The following is a 20,649-nucleotide window of genomic DNA, read 5'->3' on the forward strand; positions in this document are numbered from 1 at the left end:
CGATCCACCTGCAGTGCTGGCATAGTATTATTAATTTGATTTATATAACCACCCTCTCCAGTGAACTGGCTCAGGGAGGTGTATATTATGTTAAACAACATTTGTTAAACTTAAAGATGTAAAAAAGATAAATTTAAAATGGCATCAATATCAAAAAACAGAGTAGCAGCATCAACAGTCTCAATCTTCGGTTCTTCCGGAGCCAGAGTGTAGTCTCAGGACATCTTTTTTACAGGGGGGGGACTGGTAAATATCACTGTAATATCACACTAACAATAAAGCTGGCTTAAACATAATTTATTGACTTTATTTACAATGTTCCTTTCTCACTGAGATTCCAGTATCAATAAGACTCTATAAGTGCTCCCAGTGGGAAATGGCTCCCTGCTTCCCTTTTTCATAAGTCCTATTCACATCCTGCAGTGAATGTGTAACCACAGGTGGTGAGAGAGGCACTGTATGCTATACTTGGGTTTATGTAGGCTGGATTGGAGATTTTTTCCCCCTTTATCTGGTGATTCATAGCTAAGGCTTAATCATAAGAGATATTTAGCCTATGTTGTTGAATCAGTAGAAAAGCTTAATTTTTGTGGAGCTTTTCTACATGAAACCTATTAACAAAGAAGATGGTCACACTTGCACTTGGCCTTTGCTCTCTTTCATGTTCCATTTGGTTTCTTGAGTGCAAAATAAGGGAATTCTCCAATATTGAGCTATCTTAAGCCAAGAATAAAATCTTCCGAGGGTTGGTATGATGCAACATCTGAAGCTGCCTTATACTGAATCAGACCGTTGGTTCATCAAGGCCAGCACTAATTATTCAGACTGGCAGTGACTCTCCAGAATCTGATGCCAAGGTCTTTAACATCAACTGTTACTTGACTCTTCCCTGAAGATGCCAGGGTTTGAACCTGGGGCCTGCATCCCAAGTGCTTACTTGACTATCAAGCTATGACACCAAATGAGTATGGCTCAGCTGGTAGTACATATTGTTACTGGTAGAGCAGAAGGGTTGGCAATGTTTAAATATGCAAAGAGGAGCAAAACAACAGACTACTTAAAAGAATAAAATAGTTTTAATGTGAAAAGAAACAACCTTTATATAGAAAGAAGAGTAATTAACTCTCTAACCTTTGTTATGCATTCATTTAGCGACTTGGAGGCAAGCAGGGAGAAACTGTGCTGAGCAGGAAGTCTCCAATTGAGCCAATAAAGGCATAGGAGGAAATAACTTGAAAAATATCAGGAAGTTCGTATTCTGACTATGCTAAACACATACCTCTTCAAATGACCCCCAAGTTGGATATTCTTCATATGCATCCTACAGATCTTTCATATTCCAACAAGAATAGGATCAAGTAAGCATATATGGCTTCTTCCAAGGAAGGTCTCTTGTGCTCATATTTAGGGCCATTCCGCACAGCGTTAATGTTGCTGAAGTGTTACCATTGTGTAACCCTATTTATTCTTCGTTATTCACGATGTTGTACACAATCTGCAAAACTCCTGTAACACTCCCGCAAAAATCTCTTAGTTGTAGCGATTTTCAGGGAATCCCCCTAAAAAAACGCTAGACTCTTGAGAACAACCTGCAACACATCTGAAAAAGACATGTGCAGTGGTAGCAAGCATGTCCCTACCTAATCTCTCGCACCCGAGCTTCCGGCGTTGCAATTGCCATTTTTTTTCTTAAACCGGCAAAAGCAACAAATAAGCGATGATTCTTTGGCTGAAATCCCTCCACAAGCAATTGTCTGTAAAGTTTCCAAGCACTGTACAATACAGCCCTCTGTTCGACACGGCCAGTAATTTCAGCCAGAAATAGCACTGGGGGAGGGGTTTTTTAAAACTTTCAGAGCGTGTAAACAAGTAAGCGCCAGCTCCTAAGCCAGCGAAAAAGGTCTTTCTGATACATCGAATGAACGAATCTGCGTTGCTACTGGTGTTTTCGTTTTTAAAAAAAACAGTTTTTAAAGGGAAACACAAATTGGCTTTGTAACCCTATTTATTAATTGTTAATTGTTAATTGGCTGCTCTCTTTGATTGACGGCCAGGGGAGGGAGGAAGTGTGGAAAAATATCGCCTCCTTTGTTTCGATTTCGGCGAGACCGGAAACTTGTGCATTACGAGAGCATCGCTAGCGGATGAGCCTTTTTTTCAATTGAACTGGCTGTGTGCATTACCGAGACCTGCCACTTTTGCTTCCAGCGCTTTTCAGTAGCGCTCAGATTTAGCAAAATTGCCTGTTGTGTAGAATGGCGCTAAGAGTTTTTCTTTACTAGATGCAGTGTTTTCTCAAGAAGTTGTCTCAAGAAGAATGTTGTGAAGCTAGAAAGGCTCTTTCATTCTCCTTACGTTCTTCCAATGTGATATAGTGATCAAAGAGCAGCAGCCTTAAGCTGGGGAACCCTACTCCTCTACATGCAGCCAGCTGGGTAACAGTTCTCACAGCTCTTCTAGCCTCATTTACCTCATATGGTGTGTTGTTGGGAAAGATGTTTATAAGCTACTTTGGGACACCTTCAGGTTGTGAAGAGTAGGGTTTAAAAACCCAGCTCTTCTTTCTGCTGAAAAATGTGATCCCCTGCCATAAACTGCTTTTTCCATACCACTGAAAAATCCCAGATTTAGTGAGTAAGCGCCTTGTCACTTAGTCCAAAAATTCACATATGAAAATGGGGGTGGGAAATGCTGGAGAAAAGGCTTGAATTTTCTTCATCTGATAGACATGCATCCTGAAGATGCCTATTTGCATACATTGGGAACTACACTATCAGTGCATCTTCTGTGTTTTATCTCTGCTTTCTCTCACTGTACACACTGACTCTGGCCCAAGAAGTGAGTACACTTCAGCCCACTGATTTCACTGTGTCAGATTGTGACAATTAAGGAACGCTGGAGGACACTAAGATGTCTAGTTGTCCTGCAATTGTAATGAGAATCACAAAGACTGGGTGGGCAGAAGGGATTGTACGGGTGCTTGGCTCTTCTGGCCCTTTCTTGCATGCCCAGGGAAATGCCAATTGCTGCTTGGGGGTCGGGACATAAATTTCTGGCCTAGGATTTTTGGTTGGGGGGGCATCATCTGGGCATGGAATTGGGGTCAATGTGGGTGGGCAGGTAGTTGTAAGTTTCCTGCATTCTGCAGGGAGTTGGACTAGATGACCCTGATGGTACCACAATTCTAGGTAAAATAGGAAGTGGGAGCAACCGTTATCTTCATGCACTTCTCATGGGCTTCCAGAAAGCACCTGAGTAGTCCCTGCACTAGGCCTGATCTGGCATGGACCCCTTTTATCTTCTGCTCTTGCTCAGTACACTGATAGACAAGGTGGGAACTGCAAGCAGCAGTGCAAATATGGGGGGAGGAACAGCCCTGGTAACCCACAAGGCTGAGGGCCCCACAAGGTATTGGTCACTTCATATTTCATCAGATAGACAGGCAAGCATGCCTGTTTGACCTTTCAGAGCAAAGGAGCACAGCATCAAATAAGAAGTGCATTTACCAACCTATCAAACAACATTTATAGTTATTAATGAATTCATCATCATTAAGTGCTCCCTGTGTCAATATTCAATGTGCTTCAACATGTTAGGTGTTGTGCATGCCTGTTCCCTTGAAGGGGGGTAGGAAATGGAAAATGTTGTTTTTGCATCATTGTCACTCCTTTATTTTCACCTAGTTTGGCTGCAACACATCTTTCAGTTTTATGGTTTTTCTGGAGCTACTTATGGGAACAGTGGGGAAGGAAGAAGGTGATGTTGATACTGCAGCTTGAAGGTATTTTACATTTCTTCCACTGGTTAAATGTTGTGTCTGTAAGACAAAGAGCAGATGGTTATTTGTATTGATTTCAATGCCATGTGACCAACTGAATTCTCTCTGTATGTACTTGATGAATAAAACCTTCTGCAAAAAATCCTGAACATCACTTGTAGTACCAGCTAGTTAGGTATTGAACCTTCTTAGGAAACATAGGTTTAAACATGAAACATAGATAGGAAAATGAATTTTTTCCCGTTTGAACACAGTTTGTGGACTACCTCTCATCAAATTGTCCTCCACTTGCTTTAGATCAAGTTACATTTCTTTGAAGCATGTCTAGACAAAGCTGTACATATATTTTAATATGTACAGGGGAAGAGGTTAGGACTGGAAAAACCTTGACTACAAGCACAGAGTCAGCAGTTACTAAGCCCCAGAAATACTGGCCTGGCATTATTCTATGAAGAAGATCTGTCAAATTATTTTCATCCTCTTTGAACCCTAAATTCAACCCCTCCCCCCATATATTATTCAGTGTAATGCACTTACTGTGTAAGAAGGTGCCATAATTCTGCTTCGCTTGGTGATATTGTCAGCAGAACCATCTGTTTCTGTGTGCCTTGTAGGAAAATGTTTCGTCTTTGTAGGACTTACAACCTTTTATAAGTAATTTAGAGAAAAATCAAGGATTATGTGGACAGTTTAAGGATAGAGAAAGCATTTAATGAAACCTGGAGTAAGGAAAAATCCCCTAATTGACCTTCTGATATTATGATTCTTCCTATAGCATTATTACTACACAGAATTGTCAAGATGGCTTGTTTTATTGTTGAATTGCTTGTATTTTGAAATGGCTGTCAGAATATGAAGGGTTTACAGATTTGCCTTAATATAATATGGTTGATGGTAAACCAGTTCCTGAATTTTTTTGGACTTTATTTCTGTCAAAGTGAATTTCTGAGATGCTGCACAGTGTCCCTGTAGCCCAGGAAGACATTTTGTGCTAATGGTTGGCTTTAAAACCAGCTGCTCAGACCCTTGTATGATCAGCAGAAGGCAGCCAGATCACCAGCCCTCCCCCCCTTTCCTAGCTCCTTTCCCACCTCCAGAAGATGCAAATGGGACTGTTTTTGCCTGCCTGAGTTGTGAGAAGGCTGGACAGGTAACTGAAGCAAAAAAAAAAAAAACACTTTGTGCTACTGGTAAGCTTAAAAACAAAGAGCACACATAACTGAATGATTGGGAGAAAGCTGCTAGATAACCCACCTCCGCCCCCTTTTCCAGCTCATTTCCTACCTCCAAAAACAAAAATGGGGCTGTGTTTTGTCTGCCTGATCCCAAGAAGACCATGGACCCCTTAAAGAAGATTTTATTTCACCTTGGATAATGTAAGTTTGCAGTCGCATTGCAACACAGACCGCAACATTAAAAAAAAGTACTCAAAGCAGAAAAATGGAGAGGGGAGAGTGGGAGCAAGGGTGGGCCAAAGCTACCAAGACTATCGCACATTTCCACCTCCATATGGTCTTAGCCCTGATTGCTCACTGGTGGAACACTGGTAGTTTGCATGATTTAGGGAAAAATCTAGTTTTCTGGATTCCCGAAATTGCAATTTAAAAATGGCCACATCACGACCCAGCTACCGGACAGCCTTGGGATGTTGGCATCATCATGTGGAGGGGTCTATATATGCTGTCAACAAGCTAAGGCTGTCCAGGAACATTTTCCTTGCGTGGAAATTGCCTTGGTGTTTAAGAAGCTGTCGGACTTGAACCTTGCTTCTCTGCGGCAGACCAGCACAGATAGCTGCCTGAAAGCGGCTTGAATGGCAATTGGTGATGCCAGAGATTGAACCTTGATCAGAATCTCACCCATCTCACGCTAGAGAATTTGATTCTTATTTCTTCCCTGCAGTCTTACATTTGTCCAGACTGCTGACTTTTGTTTCTAAATATCTGGTTGTTTATTGAAATTATTTGAATGTATTATTTTTCTTCTGTAGTGTTCCCATTTCTGTTCCTTGGCAAAGAGCCAACTGATAAAGCTGTTTTGACTGAGCAGTAATATCAGGGCTCTCTCAGCCTCACCCACCTCACAGGGTGTCTGTTGTGGGGAGAGGAAAGGGAATTGTAAGCTGCTTTGAGACTCCTTCGGGTAGAGAAAAGCAGCATATAAGAGCTCAATCTTCTTCTCCTGAGTACCTTCTGGAAACCTGGCTTGGCTAGTTTTTCATCTAAACAGCTGAGAATATTGGAAACCATGGGATGCAGTACCTTTGTGGGGAGGGGAATGAAGGTTGATGAGGTTGGATATCACCTATACTGTTGTCCTTTCCTGAGAGCAAGGCCCACTAAATAGACCTAAGAAGGAATCTGAATAGTCCTGCTCAGGACCACTGTATAAGTTGGTTTTGCCAGACTTTGTCAGGGAACATTGAAAGTCATGCATGCTTCCACTTAAGTTACTAGGTATGTTAATTAAAAACTACTTTAAAAATCTCCATATCCCGGCTTCATTTGGCTTTTCTAACCAGAAAAAGTATCTGTGTGATATTCTGTATTTCTGTTGTTTGCTATTGTTGTGGTTGTTGTTAGGTGCAAAGTCGTGTCAGACCCATTGCGACCCCATGGACAATAATCCTCCAGGCCTTCCTGTCCTCTACCATTCCTCAAAGTCCATTTAAGTTTGCACCCACTGCTTCAGTGACTCCATCCAGCCACCTCATTCTCTGTCGTCCCCTTCTTCTTTTGCCCTCAATCGCTCCCAGCATTGGGCTCTTCTCCAGGGAGTCCTTCCTTCTCATGAGGTGGCCAAAGTATTTGAGTTTCATCTTCAGGGCTGATCTCCTCTAGGACTGACTGGTTTGTTCGCCTTGCAGTCCAAGGGAATCACAAGAGTCTTCTCCAGCACCAGAGTTCAAAAGCCTCAATTCTTTGACGCTCGGCCTTCCTTATGGTCCAACTTTCACAGCCATATATTGCAACTAGGAAGACCATAGCCTTGACTAGACGCACTTTCGTTGGCAGGGTGATGTCTCTGCTTTTTAGGCTGCTGTCTAGATTTGCCATAGCTTTCCTCTCTAGAAGCAAGCGTCTTTTAATTTCTTTGCTGCAGTCCCCAACTCCAATGATCTTGGAGCCCAGGAAAATAAAATCTGTCACTACCTCCATTTCTTCCCCATCTATTTGCCAGGAATTGAGAGGGCCGGATGCCATGTTCTTCGTTTACTTGATGTTGAGTTTCAAGCCAACTTTTGCACTCTCCTCCTTCACCCGCATCAGAAGGCTCTTTAGTTCCTCTTTGCTTTCTGCCATTAGAGTGGTATCATCTGCATATCTGAGGTTGTTGATTTTTCTCCCTGCAATCTTGATCCCAATTTGTGACTCATCTAACTGTGCCTTTCTCATGATGTGCTCTGCATACAAGTTAAATAGGCAAGCCGACAGTATACAGTATGCTATTAGCTGTATCTAAATATTCTCCATCTTTGGAAATTTTTTAACAGAGGCTAGATGGCCATCTGACAGAAAGGCTGCTTCTGTGAAGGCAAAGGGGTGGCAGGTTACAGTAGATGAGCGATTGGGATGTGAGTGTCCTGCATAGTGCAGGAGGTTGAACTAGATGACCCATGAGGTCCCTTCCAACTCTCTTATTCTATTATTCTATGATTACAAAGGTTAGCAATTAACGTATTAAAATCCTGTGATAGGACAATATGAATAGGTAGTATTGACTTTCTGTAGTTTAGTGCATAGTTTGTTTTCCAGGGTGGTTTCCAATTAAATATAATGGGCCTCATTCCACTGGAACCTTAGAAACCATTAAGAACACATAGCCATCTCACCAGTACAGTGGTCTGCTTTTGAGATAGTTTACAGTAGAGAGGAAGGCTCTTGGCAGCAGAAAACCTACCTGGCCAAAACACTTAGGTATTTATTGGCAAGTCCATTTTGAGTATTTCTGAACCAGTTATTGGGATTTCCCCCCTTTTCCTGCTTCTCCGCAGCATCATGGTGAATGTGTGCACCTCCTAAGGTTTCCCTGGCTCCCACCCCCTACCCACGAGCTTTGTCAAACTTGCTTTTCCCTCAGTTTGTAGGAAATATTGTAGCTAAGCCTAGATAGCTGCACTGCTGTGTGAGTGGAAAGGTGGGATTTTCCTACAACTGAGAGATTTTATTTTTAATTGGCAATCTAATAGTGTATATAGATACTGTGGCATGAAAGTATGCATCAGTTTCTCTGAATCCACAGGTTTCCTTTTTTGAAAAAAGTCTCTAGCTCCTTTCCTTTACAGGACTGAAATGGAGGTGAAAGAGAGTGGCCACCCTCAGTGTGGCCAAATCGGTGTAAATCTGGAAACTAGAGCCCTGAATAGACAAGACAGATCATTCTACAAACCTGAAAAATGTCCCTGGTTTGTGTAAAAATCTGAAATCTAAACCTAAACCCTTCCAAAATAACAGAAGTAGCACCTGTAGCTTTAAGTAATAAAAGCTCTCAGAGACCATTGCTAGACAACCCCAACAGTATTGTCAGCATTGGTTTCTATCAGTGAAAGGCAGAGGAGGGGGCAGACCTGTTTTGACCTTTAAAGGAGGACTCTTTGAGGCCAGACCCAGCAGCAGCCACTGGGCAACTTGATACTTGCATGCCTCACCCAGGCCTTGCTGTTTGCTGCTGTTCAACAGCACCCATCCCGTGAAAGCCAGTGTGGTACAATGGTTAGAATTTCAGACTAAGACCTTGAAAACCCAGCTTCAAAATTGGGTGGGGAAGGGAATACAGGAGGTGAAAATGAAGTGCCCTACTGTGCAGCTGGGCCTGGCCTTTTGGCTAGCACTGAACATTGTTTTCCCATGTACAGTCTGCCAGTGAGAGGGAAGGAGGGAAAACTAAAGGTGGGGGGTGGGGTGGGGGACAAATGAAGACTGGTGGGCTGATGAGTGGGAAGAAGAGATGGAGGCAGGGAAAGGGGAGAAACTATGGAGGCTTTCACTGAAGGGAATAAGGAGCTAGTGTGTATGTGTGTGTGTGGGAGAGGGGAATAGGATTCCTCCCCTTCCACCTTTCCCTTGCCTGGGGTGGGTTCATGGTGATTTAGGAGAATCTGGGCTACTAGCCTCCATGGCTGGGACTTCTCCTGCCCAGCCTTCCCTGAGGTTTCAAGAGGCAGCTCTGCTTGCCTGCCAAGGCCCAGAAGGCCCCAGTTGCTGTTGACCTCCTCCCCCCCCCCTAGCTTGCTGCCTGAATTTCACCTCCTATCCGAGGCCTGTGGTGCTGAACTGCCTGCCTTGGCAATGGTGTCCCCAGCTGGAGTCTTCTCCAAAGCTGGTGAGTACATCTCTGAACACCCCTGCAAGTCCTTGCAGGACTCCTGTTTGGTAATAATTATTATTATTCTTAACAATATTTATATGGTACTTTTTGAGTGTTCAAAGTATGCTTCATGTAGAATCTCTTAGTGACTTAAATTCTATTGTGGAGTTCATGACAAATGAAATTTGAATAGATTTCTCGTTTTACTGTTCAAAATAGTAGGTGAGATCTTGCTTGTGATGGCAGAACCTGCTCTTTTCAGGAGGCATGGTGTAAAAGAGAAAGGAGATAAAAAGATGTAATGGAAGAAAACAATGTAGATTAGGATTGGATGCATAATCAATAATCCTCAGGACAATGGAAGGAGTGATGTGTATTACAAAAAGGTAATAATCTTGCTCAATATTTCTTGTAGAGACATCATGAATAATATGCTGAACGCAGATGGGTTAAGTCCTATATGTAATGTCCAGGGGCTTACATTGAGTCTGATATTACTGGCTGACACAAGGAAGAGAGGAGGAAGGTGAACATTACAAAAGGTCAATATACTAAGTAGGGGAAAAACGTATAGGAAACTTAGGCAAAATTCAAAGTAAGTTGAAAATATTTACAACACTGAGAAGCAAACAGGGCAAGTCAGATTCTGGCAATGATTTTTAAAACTGCTTAATTTTAATGTTTCTTCATAATGGTGCCATTTATTTACTTTGAACTCACCCTGTATATAGGTATTGACCCAAACACAATACCAATATCTTTGTTTCCAGACTTGAAACTTTCTAGAGGATATTTGTGAATCTGTAAGGTACAGAGGGGAAAAACATTGTTATTGCATTTTTAGTTCCAGAAGAAGAAAAAAAAGACAATTTTATAATTGTTATCAGTATTTACATAACTATGGGCAATAATGATTTTCCTGTGGTTATTTCAAAACAAATGTACATTCATAAGCATAATGGTTGGTGGTGCTAATGCTCTTACGTTCTTCAAACCTGGGATATGAGATTGCTCTAAAACAAAAAGGGAATCTTGCCTACTTAAAGTGTGAAACTCACAGTGCAATCTTGGGGTGGGATTTGCAATCAGCAGCACACTGATGGTGTTATGCTGGCATAAGTGGTAAGGGCACACTTCCAATGTTGTAGCTGCACCACAGCTGCATACCGGCAGAGTTAAGATGCAACCCTCGGCACCAGCATAAATGTGGGCATTCCAGCAGGCGTGATGCCAGTTAGGTGGCTCCCAAAACTGGTTCAGCATGGAAACACCACTCAGAGCAGGCACAAAAGTGTTGGTGCAGCCCATTTTTACAAAGTATCACAGCTGCTGGCACCCTAGGGGAGGAGGGTTTCTGTCCCCTTGCCAGGTTTCTGCATATGGGATTCTCAACCAGCACAAGCCATATTACCCACCCTTTCCTTCATGCGGTCAGCAATTGAGCAGAAGTGGCTATAGAGCTGTTGTGAAAGGCAGGAAGTCTTTTCCAGGGAGCAGCAATGGATGGAGGGACTTGCAGCATCATTGATGCTGGCTGCCAAGCACCTAGAGAGATTTCTTGCCACCATGAGGGACTTGGGTGAGGGATGGGAACACTGAGTGGCTTCTGAAGGACCTCTCAGAACTTTCTGAGACCCCCCTGCTCACCCCCCACAAGTCCTCTGGTGGGGCTTGCAGAGCAGTTCTCACGGGGATGCCCTCAACAGAATGGGTGCCCTGCTGGACAGCATGGCTGCCGGGGAGCTGAGGGCACTTGCACATCAATTATCTTATCCATTTTGGCCCTTGGATCCCCTGTGCAGTTCATTTGTGAAGTGACACCATGATGTTAACATGGGGTGGGCAGTTGATGCCCTCTCCCTACTGACAGGTGGCCAGGGTGCCTGTTGGGGGCATGTGTTGTAGGGAAGGCTTCTGTGGCCCACCCCTATTCACTCCCTGCAAGTGATGGACACCTGATATGGCCCCAAAGCTCATAGCTCCCATTGGTCCTGACCATCCTATCTATCACATCACCCCCACCTAGCAACAACGCTGGGACAGAGCGCTGTGGTGGAAACCCCATGGATGCCACCATGGCAGTGCTAACAACACTGACAAAACAACTCCCCCCCCCCTTACAGCTGCCATGTAACTTTCACCTTTGGGAGGTAACTAGCATTACCACTATTGCACTGTGGCCAGCTGCCACAGCACAGGTTCAACAGAGGATTCTTCTGTTCTACACTATCTACAGAATTACTAACACAAGCTGTTTTGAGTTTTTCCATAGGGTGTTGTTAGTGTGTGTCAGAAAGTTCAGGGGAAAATATTTTTACCTGACAATATACGGTTTTACATTTGGTTTACAGTTGGGGAGAATGCCAATGCTGCTTTTATTGGGATGTGTATAAGTCCTTTATTTCCTCTTCACTGTGTTAGCAAAATTTAGAAAAAGAAATCTAAAGTGGCCATTATGCCTTCATACCTTAGGAGAAGCCAGAGCTTTGAAGAACTTGAAATCTTGTTCCACTTCCAGAACGCCAGGCTTTTTGAAAGCTAAAGCGCTTCTAGTCAACGACTTCCACCTGTTTGGGTTTTTTTAACAAGACGAGAGATCAGGGGGAACTCATTATGTTTACCAAACAAACATGCAGGTTTATATCGTTGTATGCAGTATGAATGACACCAAAAGGAGAACAGTTTATGTAAAGACATGCAAATTTGCCAGTTTGCTGCAGTGCCATGGATGCTTGTGGGGCACACTGGGCAGACATATTCTGAGTCATAATTATAATTAGCATTTCATATAACCCATTCAGTATTCCAAGTGTTTCACATACATTATCTTCTTTTACGTCTTACAACAGCCTCTGCAAGATGGGTCAACATTATCCCCAGATTGCAAAGGAGACACTGAAGCTGCAAGTGATATGCTTTAAGGCCACTCAGTGGGTTTGGGGCAGAGTTGAACAGAGTTCTCTGTCAGAACAACTCTAAACAGAAATGTGACTAGCCTACAGTCACCCAGTTGGTTGAATGTGGAGGAGTAGGGAATCAAATCTGGTTCTCTGGTTTAGAGACCAGTGATCCCAACCACTACACCATGCTGTGATGTATCAGTGCTATACATCTTTATCTAAATCACCTGGTGATGTGATAGATGGCTTGAATAGCTGACCATTGTGGTTATATGCGTAAGGTGAACAAGTTGAAAGAGTAATTTGAGAAGTCTAAAGTCTGCTTGAGAAGGCTAAAGTCTTAAATGCACTGAGCTTTCTGTACTTGTTGAAGTTCAGCTGACCTTTGCTAACTCTGTTAAGAGCCTAGGGTCAACCCCTAGTGCTAACCCAACACTATTCCTGGAGAAGCAAATTAACAGCAGCAGAAAAAGAAAGAAAGTAAAAGCTTTCTACTATCTCCATGTAGCCAGGAAGATGGCTCCCTATCTTGACTCAGCTGATCTGGCCATGTGGCTCTGTGCCACAGCCATCTCAAAGCTAGACTACTGTATTGCACTTGCCCATGGATCTGTCCTTAAAATGAACTCAGAAGCTTCAGGTGGTAGAGAATGTGGCAGCTCAGTTACTCACAGGAGCTAGGTGGATTATGCACATTGCACTTGTTCTACTGAGTTCGAATTCTTTACAGCCTTGGACCCACATCTCTGCAGGAAAGCCTCTCCTGCTATGCTCCAACCTTGCCAGCATCATTAATCCGAGCAAAGTGGCTTCCACCTTTCAGAATGGCCCCTATACTTTTATTTCACAAATTATTTAAAACAGAATAGTTCAGAAATACATTTTTATGAATGGATGGCTGAGGGAGGTCACTTTTTATAAAACATGTGGGATTGTATTCTATTCTGAAGGGCATTGTGCCCTGTTGATTCTAACAGTATGGTGATCCCTGGCCCAAGAAAGATATGTCTGGCCTCAACCAGGCCCAGAGCCTTTTTGGTCTTGGCCCCTCTCTGGTAGAATGAACGCTCAGAACATCTCAGGGCCCTGTTGGACCTGCAAAATGGAGCTCTTCCACCAGGCATTTGGTTGGGGCCAATGAACACCAAGTACAATAATACTAACAACAAGAATACCATCCAGGCCACCCTCTGCACAAATACACTCCCTGAAACTAAGAAGTGACCACTATGACTGCATTGGAAGAATACCATTCAGCTGACAGCTGGTCTGATTGAATTTAAGAGGTATCAGTCAATATGTTTAAATTGTATTATATGAATTATTTTGAATTGTTTTACGAATATGTTGGAAACTGCCCTGAGCTGGCCATGCTGGGAAGGGTGCTAAAAAAATCTTATAAATAAATATTCCAAAATGCAAATCTGATACCTTTCTCTTTTTGCATTATTTTTCTAACTTTTGTAATCCTCATCCAAGTACATTGTTTACTGGATGTTTTATGCCATCTGATTACATGGCTTTAAACTGTGGCCATTTCTGCATGGAGGAGTAAAATGCGAGTGGCTTCCTGCTGGCAAATGTAGGATGGTAAAGCTCGCATTTGCAGCCCTCTTCACGGGGATACCTCTCCCGCGTTTTGCCTCTTCCCCGTTGAGGCTTTTTGCCTCCTGAAGAGGCTGCAAGAGAAAGCAAGCTGAACTTCTCCCTCCACTCCTTGGCTTGTCAAGTACAGCAAGCCACCAATTACAACACAGCAGTTCTCTCCTGGACTGAAACTTTCTTCCCCCTCCCTCAGCCCTGAAATTAATTTTTATTAAAGGCACTTTTGCATTGCTATGTGGTAATGTCATAACAGAGATACATCTTTAATAAATTCAACACTGCCCTGTTGCTAGGGAGAAACACCAGAATGATACAGCATCCCTGCACCCTTTTGAGGATTTTTAGGTTTTTTTCACTTTATTTCTGTCTGGGTGGATTTCTGAGATGCTGGGCATTGTCCCTGGGGCCTAAGAAGACCTTTTATGCAACTAGCTGGCTTTAAAACAAGCTTCTCAGACCCCTGTAGGGTCGGAAGAAGAAAAGAAGAAGAAGAAGAAGAAGAAGAAGAAGAAGAAGAGTTGGTTCTTATATGCTGCTTTTCCCTACCCGAAGGAGGCTCAAAGCGGCTTACAGTCGCCTTCCCATTCCTCTCCCCACAACAGACACCCTGTGAGGTGGGTGAGGCTGAGAGAGCGCTGATATCACTGCCCGGTCAGAACAGTTTTATCAGTGCCATGGCGAGCCCAAGGTCACCCAGCTGGTTGCATGTGGGGGAGCGCAGAATCGAACCCGGCATGCCAGATTAGAAGTCCACACTCCTAACCACTACACCAAACTGGCTCTCTGAAGGCAGCAAGATCACCCCCCCTTTCCCATCTCATTTCTCACCTCCAGAAGATGCAAACAGGACTGATTTTGCCTGCCTGAGTTTTGAGAAGGCTGGACAAGTAACTGAAGCCCAAAAATACATTTCATGCTAATGGTAGGCTTAAAAACAAAGCACAGGCATGTCTGAATGACTGGGAGAAAGCTGCTCTATCACACACACACCCTTTCCCACCTCCAAAAAACAAAAATGGGTCTGTGTTTTGCCTGCCTGATCCCAAGATGACCGTGGATACTTTAAAGATTTTATTTCACCTTGGATGGATAATATAAGCTTGTCGTCCAGCTGCAACACTGACTGCGCCATTAAAAAAAAATTACTCAAAGCGGGAAATGCAGAGGGGAGAGTGGGAGGGAGGGCGGGACAAAGCTGCTGAGACTATGGTGTGTTTCCCCCTCCATACTGTCTTATCCCTGGTTGCTCATCGGTGGTTTGCGCAATTTAGGGTGGTAAATCCAGTTTCCCGAAATCACAATTTAAAAACGGCCAAATCATGACCCAGCTACTGGACAGTCTCTGGATGTTGGCAATGTCTTGTGGAGAGGGCTATATATGCTGCCAACATGCCAAGCCTGTCTAGGAATATTTTCCCCATGCAGAAATGGGCTGTGTGATCCAACTTCAATTTCAGTGAGAAAATGGACTATAAATATAAATAAATTTTAATAGGATTGGCATGTTGTTTACAGAGATGGGGAATCAGCAAAAATTGCCCTCCCACTCTTTCAGTGGGTGGACATAATTGCTCTGGATGGAAATGGAACTTATTATATTTCTGATTTGAAGATGAAGCCTCCATTCAGTTTTTTGGTGGTCTTTTCTGCCATAGTAATGCCATGTAGGTTATAAATATATATAAGCTGTAGTTTTAGCTTTGAATTCTGTGCCTTAGGGGGTGGCCTACATAGCTATCAGGACCTTCTGACTTAAGGACTGTATGGCTTTGATTTCAAGCTCATGCAGGACAATATATAAGCACACTTACTTTTCCCGATCAAGTACTAGAGGATATTCAAATTTCTGCTTTTTTTCTATGTACTTGCTGTCATCTTTTATTGTGAAGGGAAGTTCATTTACATCACAGGGTAAAATTATATCCGTGGATTCAGCAAGTTCAAACAATCGCCGCTGACCAAAATAGCCAATGTAGTGTCCACTGTGTCCGTGCCAGAGCCTGCATAAATTGTGGAGAAAACCCAAGTGAAAATGTTAAAATGTGTAATCTTTTAAAGAAATAGAAGTTTAAAAAAAACTTAATCCACCTTCCAACTGTTATCAGTGATAAGAGGTGCACAGTGCATCCCTCTGTGCCCAGCTCCAGCTCCAGGTGACCCTCAGTGAAGCAATCTCAGGCAATTTAAGAAGAAGCAGGCACCTCTCCAACTCATCTGAATCCAGCAGGTCAGCTAGAATCCCCTCCTTGAATCATGATCTGTGTGGATATCTGTCATTTGTATCCAATGGTGATGTCTCTAAGCTACTTCAGCAGCCAATACATGGCTGAAAACAGCAGTCAATAGCAAACATAGTTCTGCTAACCTAATAAGCCAAAGAAACTAAAACGCATACTATTGTCTCAGCATTAAAGTGCTTGAAAATACTAATCCTCATAAAATCCAGACATTATGTCCTATTTGCTGAAATATGGCATAGTCAGCCTACCTAGTGACAGGTTCAGGCTAACCAAATTTCAGTCAGATCCACTGTAAGATGAAGGAATGACAGTAGTTTCAATGCCATTTAAATGTTTGTGGTAATACTTTAACTTTCATAGAATCATAGAGTTGGAAGGGGCCATACAGGCCATCTAGTCCAACCCCCTGCTCAATGCAGGATCAGCCCAAAGCATCCTAAATCCTTTCGGTATGTCCCATATTCAATTTTAATGATTTGAAAACTTCAGAAACTTTCCTACACTTCCTCATTTTGTGAACATTGCTGTGCATTAATAAAACCCTGTCATGTCATTTTAACTTTATAGAGCAAGGTGAGTTATGACTATGTGTGGTTATGAAGAGAAATGTATTTTGCTCAGAAGAAATACGTTAATGTCTGTGGAACAGAATGGAAAAATAAGTGACAGCAATAGTAGCAGCAGAACTGATTAAATTGGGGAGGGAGATTTAGGGAGAGAGAGAGAGAGAGAGAGAGAGAGAGAGAGAGAATATATTGGAAAACGGTTGCCGGAGTTTTATAAGGTTCTCTTTTTTATTCCCCCCCTTCCTTTGTCCTGTGGCATGAAGTCACTACAAAAAAATAACAATAACCCCTTCATTTTATTACTTGAACAAAGTTGTTCGGCATTCAATGGATTGTGGTGGTGGTGGTATGGGATTTCTTGTGCAATAAGTATACAGGGAAAAGCAAATATTTTAAAACAAATGTTTTTAAAGCCTTCACTGAGGACTGCTTTGAGGGAAAAGCTTTGTTAGGAAGAAGCAGGGAATTAACCTCCACTGCGGATCCTCTTCATCTCAGGTTTTCTCCGTCTTCAAAGCACCCCCTCCCTGCTCCATCCCCCTCAAACCTGTTCTTGAGAGAGATAACCTAAATGAACATGGAAGTTCTTCTTAGATGCCTACTATTTGATCATTCTTTTCAAAGAGCCAAAGAAATTATACAAAGTGTATGTGGATGACACCCAGCTCTATCTCCTGGTGGTCAGCTGGCCAAATCTCCCCCCAGGTATATTTGCCCGTTGTTTGGAAGCCATGGCTGGATGGATCAGGCAAAGCCATCTGAAACTCAGCCCCTGTGTAAAAGGGGCTGGGTAAAAGGGGACAGGATCAGGAAGTATGTCTCCCTTCCTGGATGGGGTGCAACTTACATCTGCACCGATGGCCAGGAATTTGGGCATGATTTTTGACGCCTCTTTATCTATGGAGGATAAGATCATGAAAGTAGCCTGGTTGGCATTTTTCTATCTGCAGTAAGCACGGCTACTGGTGCCCTACCTATCCTTGGAACATTTGGCCACAGTGATCCATGCAATGGTCACTTTCAGATTAGACTTCTGTAACTCTCTCTACGTGGGCCTACCCTTGTCCCTGACTCAGAAATTACAGCTGGTACAGAATGCGGCAGCACGGGTTATCACTGAGTCATCTTGGAGGGCCCATGTCCAGCTGCTACTGAAACAACTACACTGGTTACTGGTCTGTTTCCAAATCAAGTTCAAGGTACTGGTCTTGATCTTTAAGGCTATATGTGGTCTGGGTCCTACTTATCTGCGGGACTGCTTGTTTCCTTATGTCACCCACAGAGCACTCCACTCTGCAGGTATGAATCTGTTGAGGGCTCCGGGCCCCTAGGAAGCACACTTGGCTTTGACCAGGGCTAGGGCCTTTTCAGACCTGGCCCCTGCCTGGTGGAATGAGCTCTCAGAAGCGCTGAGGGCCCTGCCGGAACTCTCTGGCTTCCACAGGGCCTACAAAATGGAGCTCTTCCGCCAGGCTTTTGGTTGAGGCCGGGCCGAATACCGGGTGATAAAAGTGGGTCCTTCCCCATTCTTATACGATCTGGACCCCCTGGATGGAGCCTTACCATCACCCCAGTTTATACCTAATTGCTACAGCCGGGAACAGAAGATCGGAAACTCGGGGCCTAAAATGGGATTACGTGTCTACCATCTACCAGTTTTTGTATGGACAAGCCTAATGTCAAACTGAAAGACAGGGACATGGAAGCCCATCAGTGGTTTAACTGCCATTTGGGTTGTTTGTTTTGAGCCCAACTCAACTGATAAGTGGCTTAAGTCTTCTTTTACATTCATTCCAGAATTAATTAAGAGTGTGTAGACACAAATATTGCAGCTGTGCTGAGCATTTTTTTTTCAACCTGGGGTGTCTCCTTGCTTTTAGAAAAATGCTTATTCAGTATGCATGAACACATGAAGCAGCCTTATACTGAATAAACCACTGGTTCATCAAGATCAGTGTTGTCTACTCAGACTGGCAATAGTTCTCCAAGGTCTGAGGCAGACATCTTTAACATCACCTACTGCCTGGTCCTTTTAACTGGAGTTGCAGGGGACTAATTCTGGGACCTTCCTCATGCTGAGCTGATGCTGTTCCTCAGCCACAGACCCTCATGAACAATCAGCCTCTATATTCCCACCACTGTTGCCTTAGCATGAATTCTTCTAGGGTCTCATAGATTTTCCTGAATCTCACAGTAGTTCTTCCTTTCCTTGCATTGCAGGCAACATTAACGAGTATCCATATGAATGCATATGTCCAGTCTAGGGCATTCATCCTGGATACACAGCAGGTCCTCTTCTGTGCAAAGGCAAGGACAAGCACAGGGACCTAGTGTAAACTTCTCCCAAATAGCATATATAGAACCACTTTGCAGAGGAGCTGCAGCTTTACTTGGCCTATCTTGCTGTTTTTACGGTGACTTATAAAACTGACATGGCACCATCAAGCCAATGGTAACCCTGAGGTTATGTCCGTAAATAGACAAATTCCCAATTAATGCTGAATGTTAGCTATTACTAACCTAACAGAAGCGTCAGTAGAGGCAGTCACTACCAAGTCCCTTTCTTCATCATAGAACAAGTTGACTATTTTCGTAGAATGAGCTCGCCAGCAAAGTTGTTGTTTCACATGCTACAGGGGAAAAAACATTAATATATGTCAGGGCATTTTGGTTTACTTAGAATCATAGAATCATAGAGTTGGAAGAGACCTCCTTGCGTCATCTAGTCCAGTGGTCTCCAACCTTTTTATCACCGGGGACCAGTCAACGCTTGACAATTTTACTGAGGCCTAGGGGAGGGGTAGTCTTTTGCCGAGGGACGTCGCTGCCGCCGCCTCAGCCCCTGCACCGCTTGCTTTCCTGCCAGCGCCCCTGACTTCCCGCTGCCCACTGGGGGGCGCTGCCCCAGCCATGGCAGCTGCCAGAGAGCATCAAAGGTGAGCTGTTGGCAGAGTGGCAGGGCAGCCCCCAAGCCAGCAGTCAGGGAGGAGGACAAGGAGGAGCCACGGCCCGGTACCGACTGATCCATGGACCAGTACTGGTCTCCAGACCGGGGGTTGGGAACAGCTGATCTAGTCCAAACCCCTCACTCACTGTCGCTGATCCACTGTAACCTGCCACTCCCTTGAGCCTTCACAGAATCACCCTCTCCGTCAGATGGCTATCCAGCCTCTACTTTAAAATTTCCAAAAATTTCCAATGGATAGCAGGAAACTAACATCTAAACAGAATTAGGTTTTGGTGGATCAACTTAACACAGCTACCCAACTAATTGTAAGAATATGCAAGATCTGCAATGTACATGATTGAACAGACTATAGGGAATGTCTTGCAGAGGGCATCAGTGGAGACATGTTGTTAACAGGTCAGGAGCTTCCTGATATTTTTCAAATAATTTCTTTTGTGTCCTCATTGGCTCTATTGGAGACTTTTTGCTTCTTTGAACACACTGCCTCCCAGCTTGCCTCCAGAACCAACAGGCTGAATGAAGACCACAAAACACAGTTAGTCAGTTAGAAATATCTCTGCCCTCTCCTCTTTACATAGTTGTTTCTCCTCTAAATGAAATATTGCATATAAACACTGCCAATGCTAACATGTTTGGTGTAGTGGTTAGGAGTGTGGACTTCTAATCTGGCATGCCAGGTTCGATTCTGTGCTCCCCCACATGCAGCCAGCTGGGTGACCTTGGGCTCTGTTCTGTTCTGACCAAGCAGTGATATCAGGGCTCTCTCAGCCTCACCCACCTCACAGGGTGTCTGTTGTGGGGAGAGGAAAGGGAAGATGATTGTAAGCCGCTTTGAGACTCCTTCGGGTAGAGAAAAGCGGCATATAAGAACCAACTCTTCTTCTTCTACTTGCTCACCTAGTGGATGAAGGGGGTCAGCTCCCTGCTAATGAGTGGTGGACAGGGAATAAACTGAGCTTAAATTGCCTTTAAAATTATTTTCCCATTTTCTCACCTTGTTGATATCCAGTGGATCTTCTAAGAATGAACCAATAGTCCATCGTATGACGTGCCCCTCTGTTAAGAGAAAAGTTCCATTTAAATAGTATTCTCACACTACAAAACTAGCCCAGGATACTAATGAATTCTGTAAATATAGCCAAGATGGGGGTTGGGTTAGTTAGTGTTTAAATAAGCAATGGAAGTTTATGGATCCAAATGGAACCTCCAGGGAGCTGATAAATATAGTCCAGTTGCTTACAAAAGCTCCACTTATTAGCTCCTTCTCCAGTTTCCTGCACCACTG

The 20,649-nt window shown here is 43.6% G+C and overlaps 1 protein-coding gene across 3 annotated transcripts in view; it reads right to left on the minus strand.

Moving 5' to 3' along the window:
• Positions 1 to 3,657: 3,657 nt before the first annotated feature.
• WDR64 (WD repeat domain 64) overlaps positions 3,658 to 20,649 on the minus strand; it is a 110,334-nt gene continuing 93,342 nt past the window's right edge. For all 3 annotated transcript variants that reach the window (XM_077344975.1, XM_077344969.1, XM_077344978.1), the window contains 7 exons: positions 20,359 to 20,420; positions 18,917 to 19,026; positions 15,402 to 15,590; positions 11,553 to 11,652; positions 9,806 to 9,886; positions 4,316 to 4,423; positions 3,658 to 3,817 (listed from right to left, as the gene is read on the minus strand). In XM_077344975.1, the coding sequence (XP_077201090.1) occupies positions 3,680 to 3,817; positions 4,316 to 4,423; positions 9,806 to 9,886; positions 11,553 to 11,652; positions 15,402 to 15,590; positions 18,917 to 19,026; positions 20,359 to 20,420 (788 nt within the window). In that variant the 3' untranslated portion in view covers positions 3,658 to 3,679. The remainder of the gene's footprint in view (positions 3,818 to 4,315; positions 4,424 to 9,805; positions 9,887 to 11,552; positions 11,653 to 15,401; positions 15,591 to 18,916; positions 19,027 to 20,358; positions 20,421 to 20,649) is intronic.

Source organism: Paroedura picta, chromosome 1 (assembly GCF_049243985.1).
Source record: "Paroedura picta isolate Pp20150507F chromosome 1, Ppicta_v3.0, whole genome shotgun sequence".
Lineage (NCBI taxonomy): Eukaryota > Metazoa > Chordata > Lepidosauria > Squamata > Gekkonidae > Paroedura > Paroedura picta.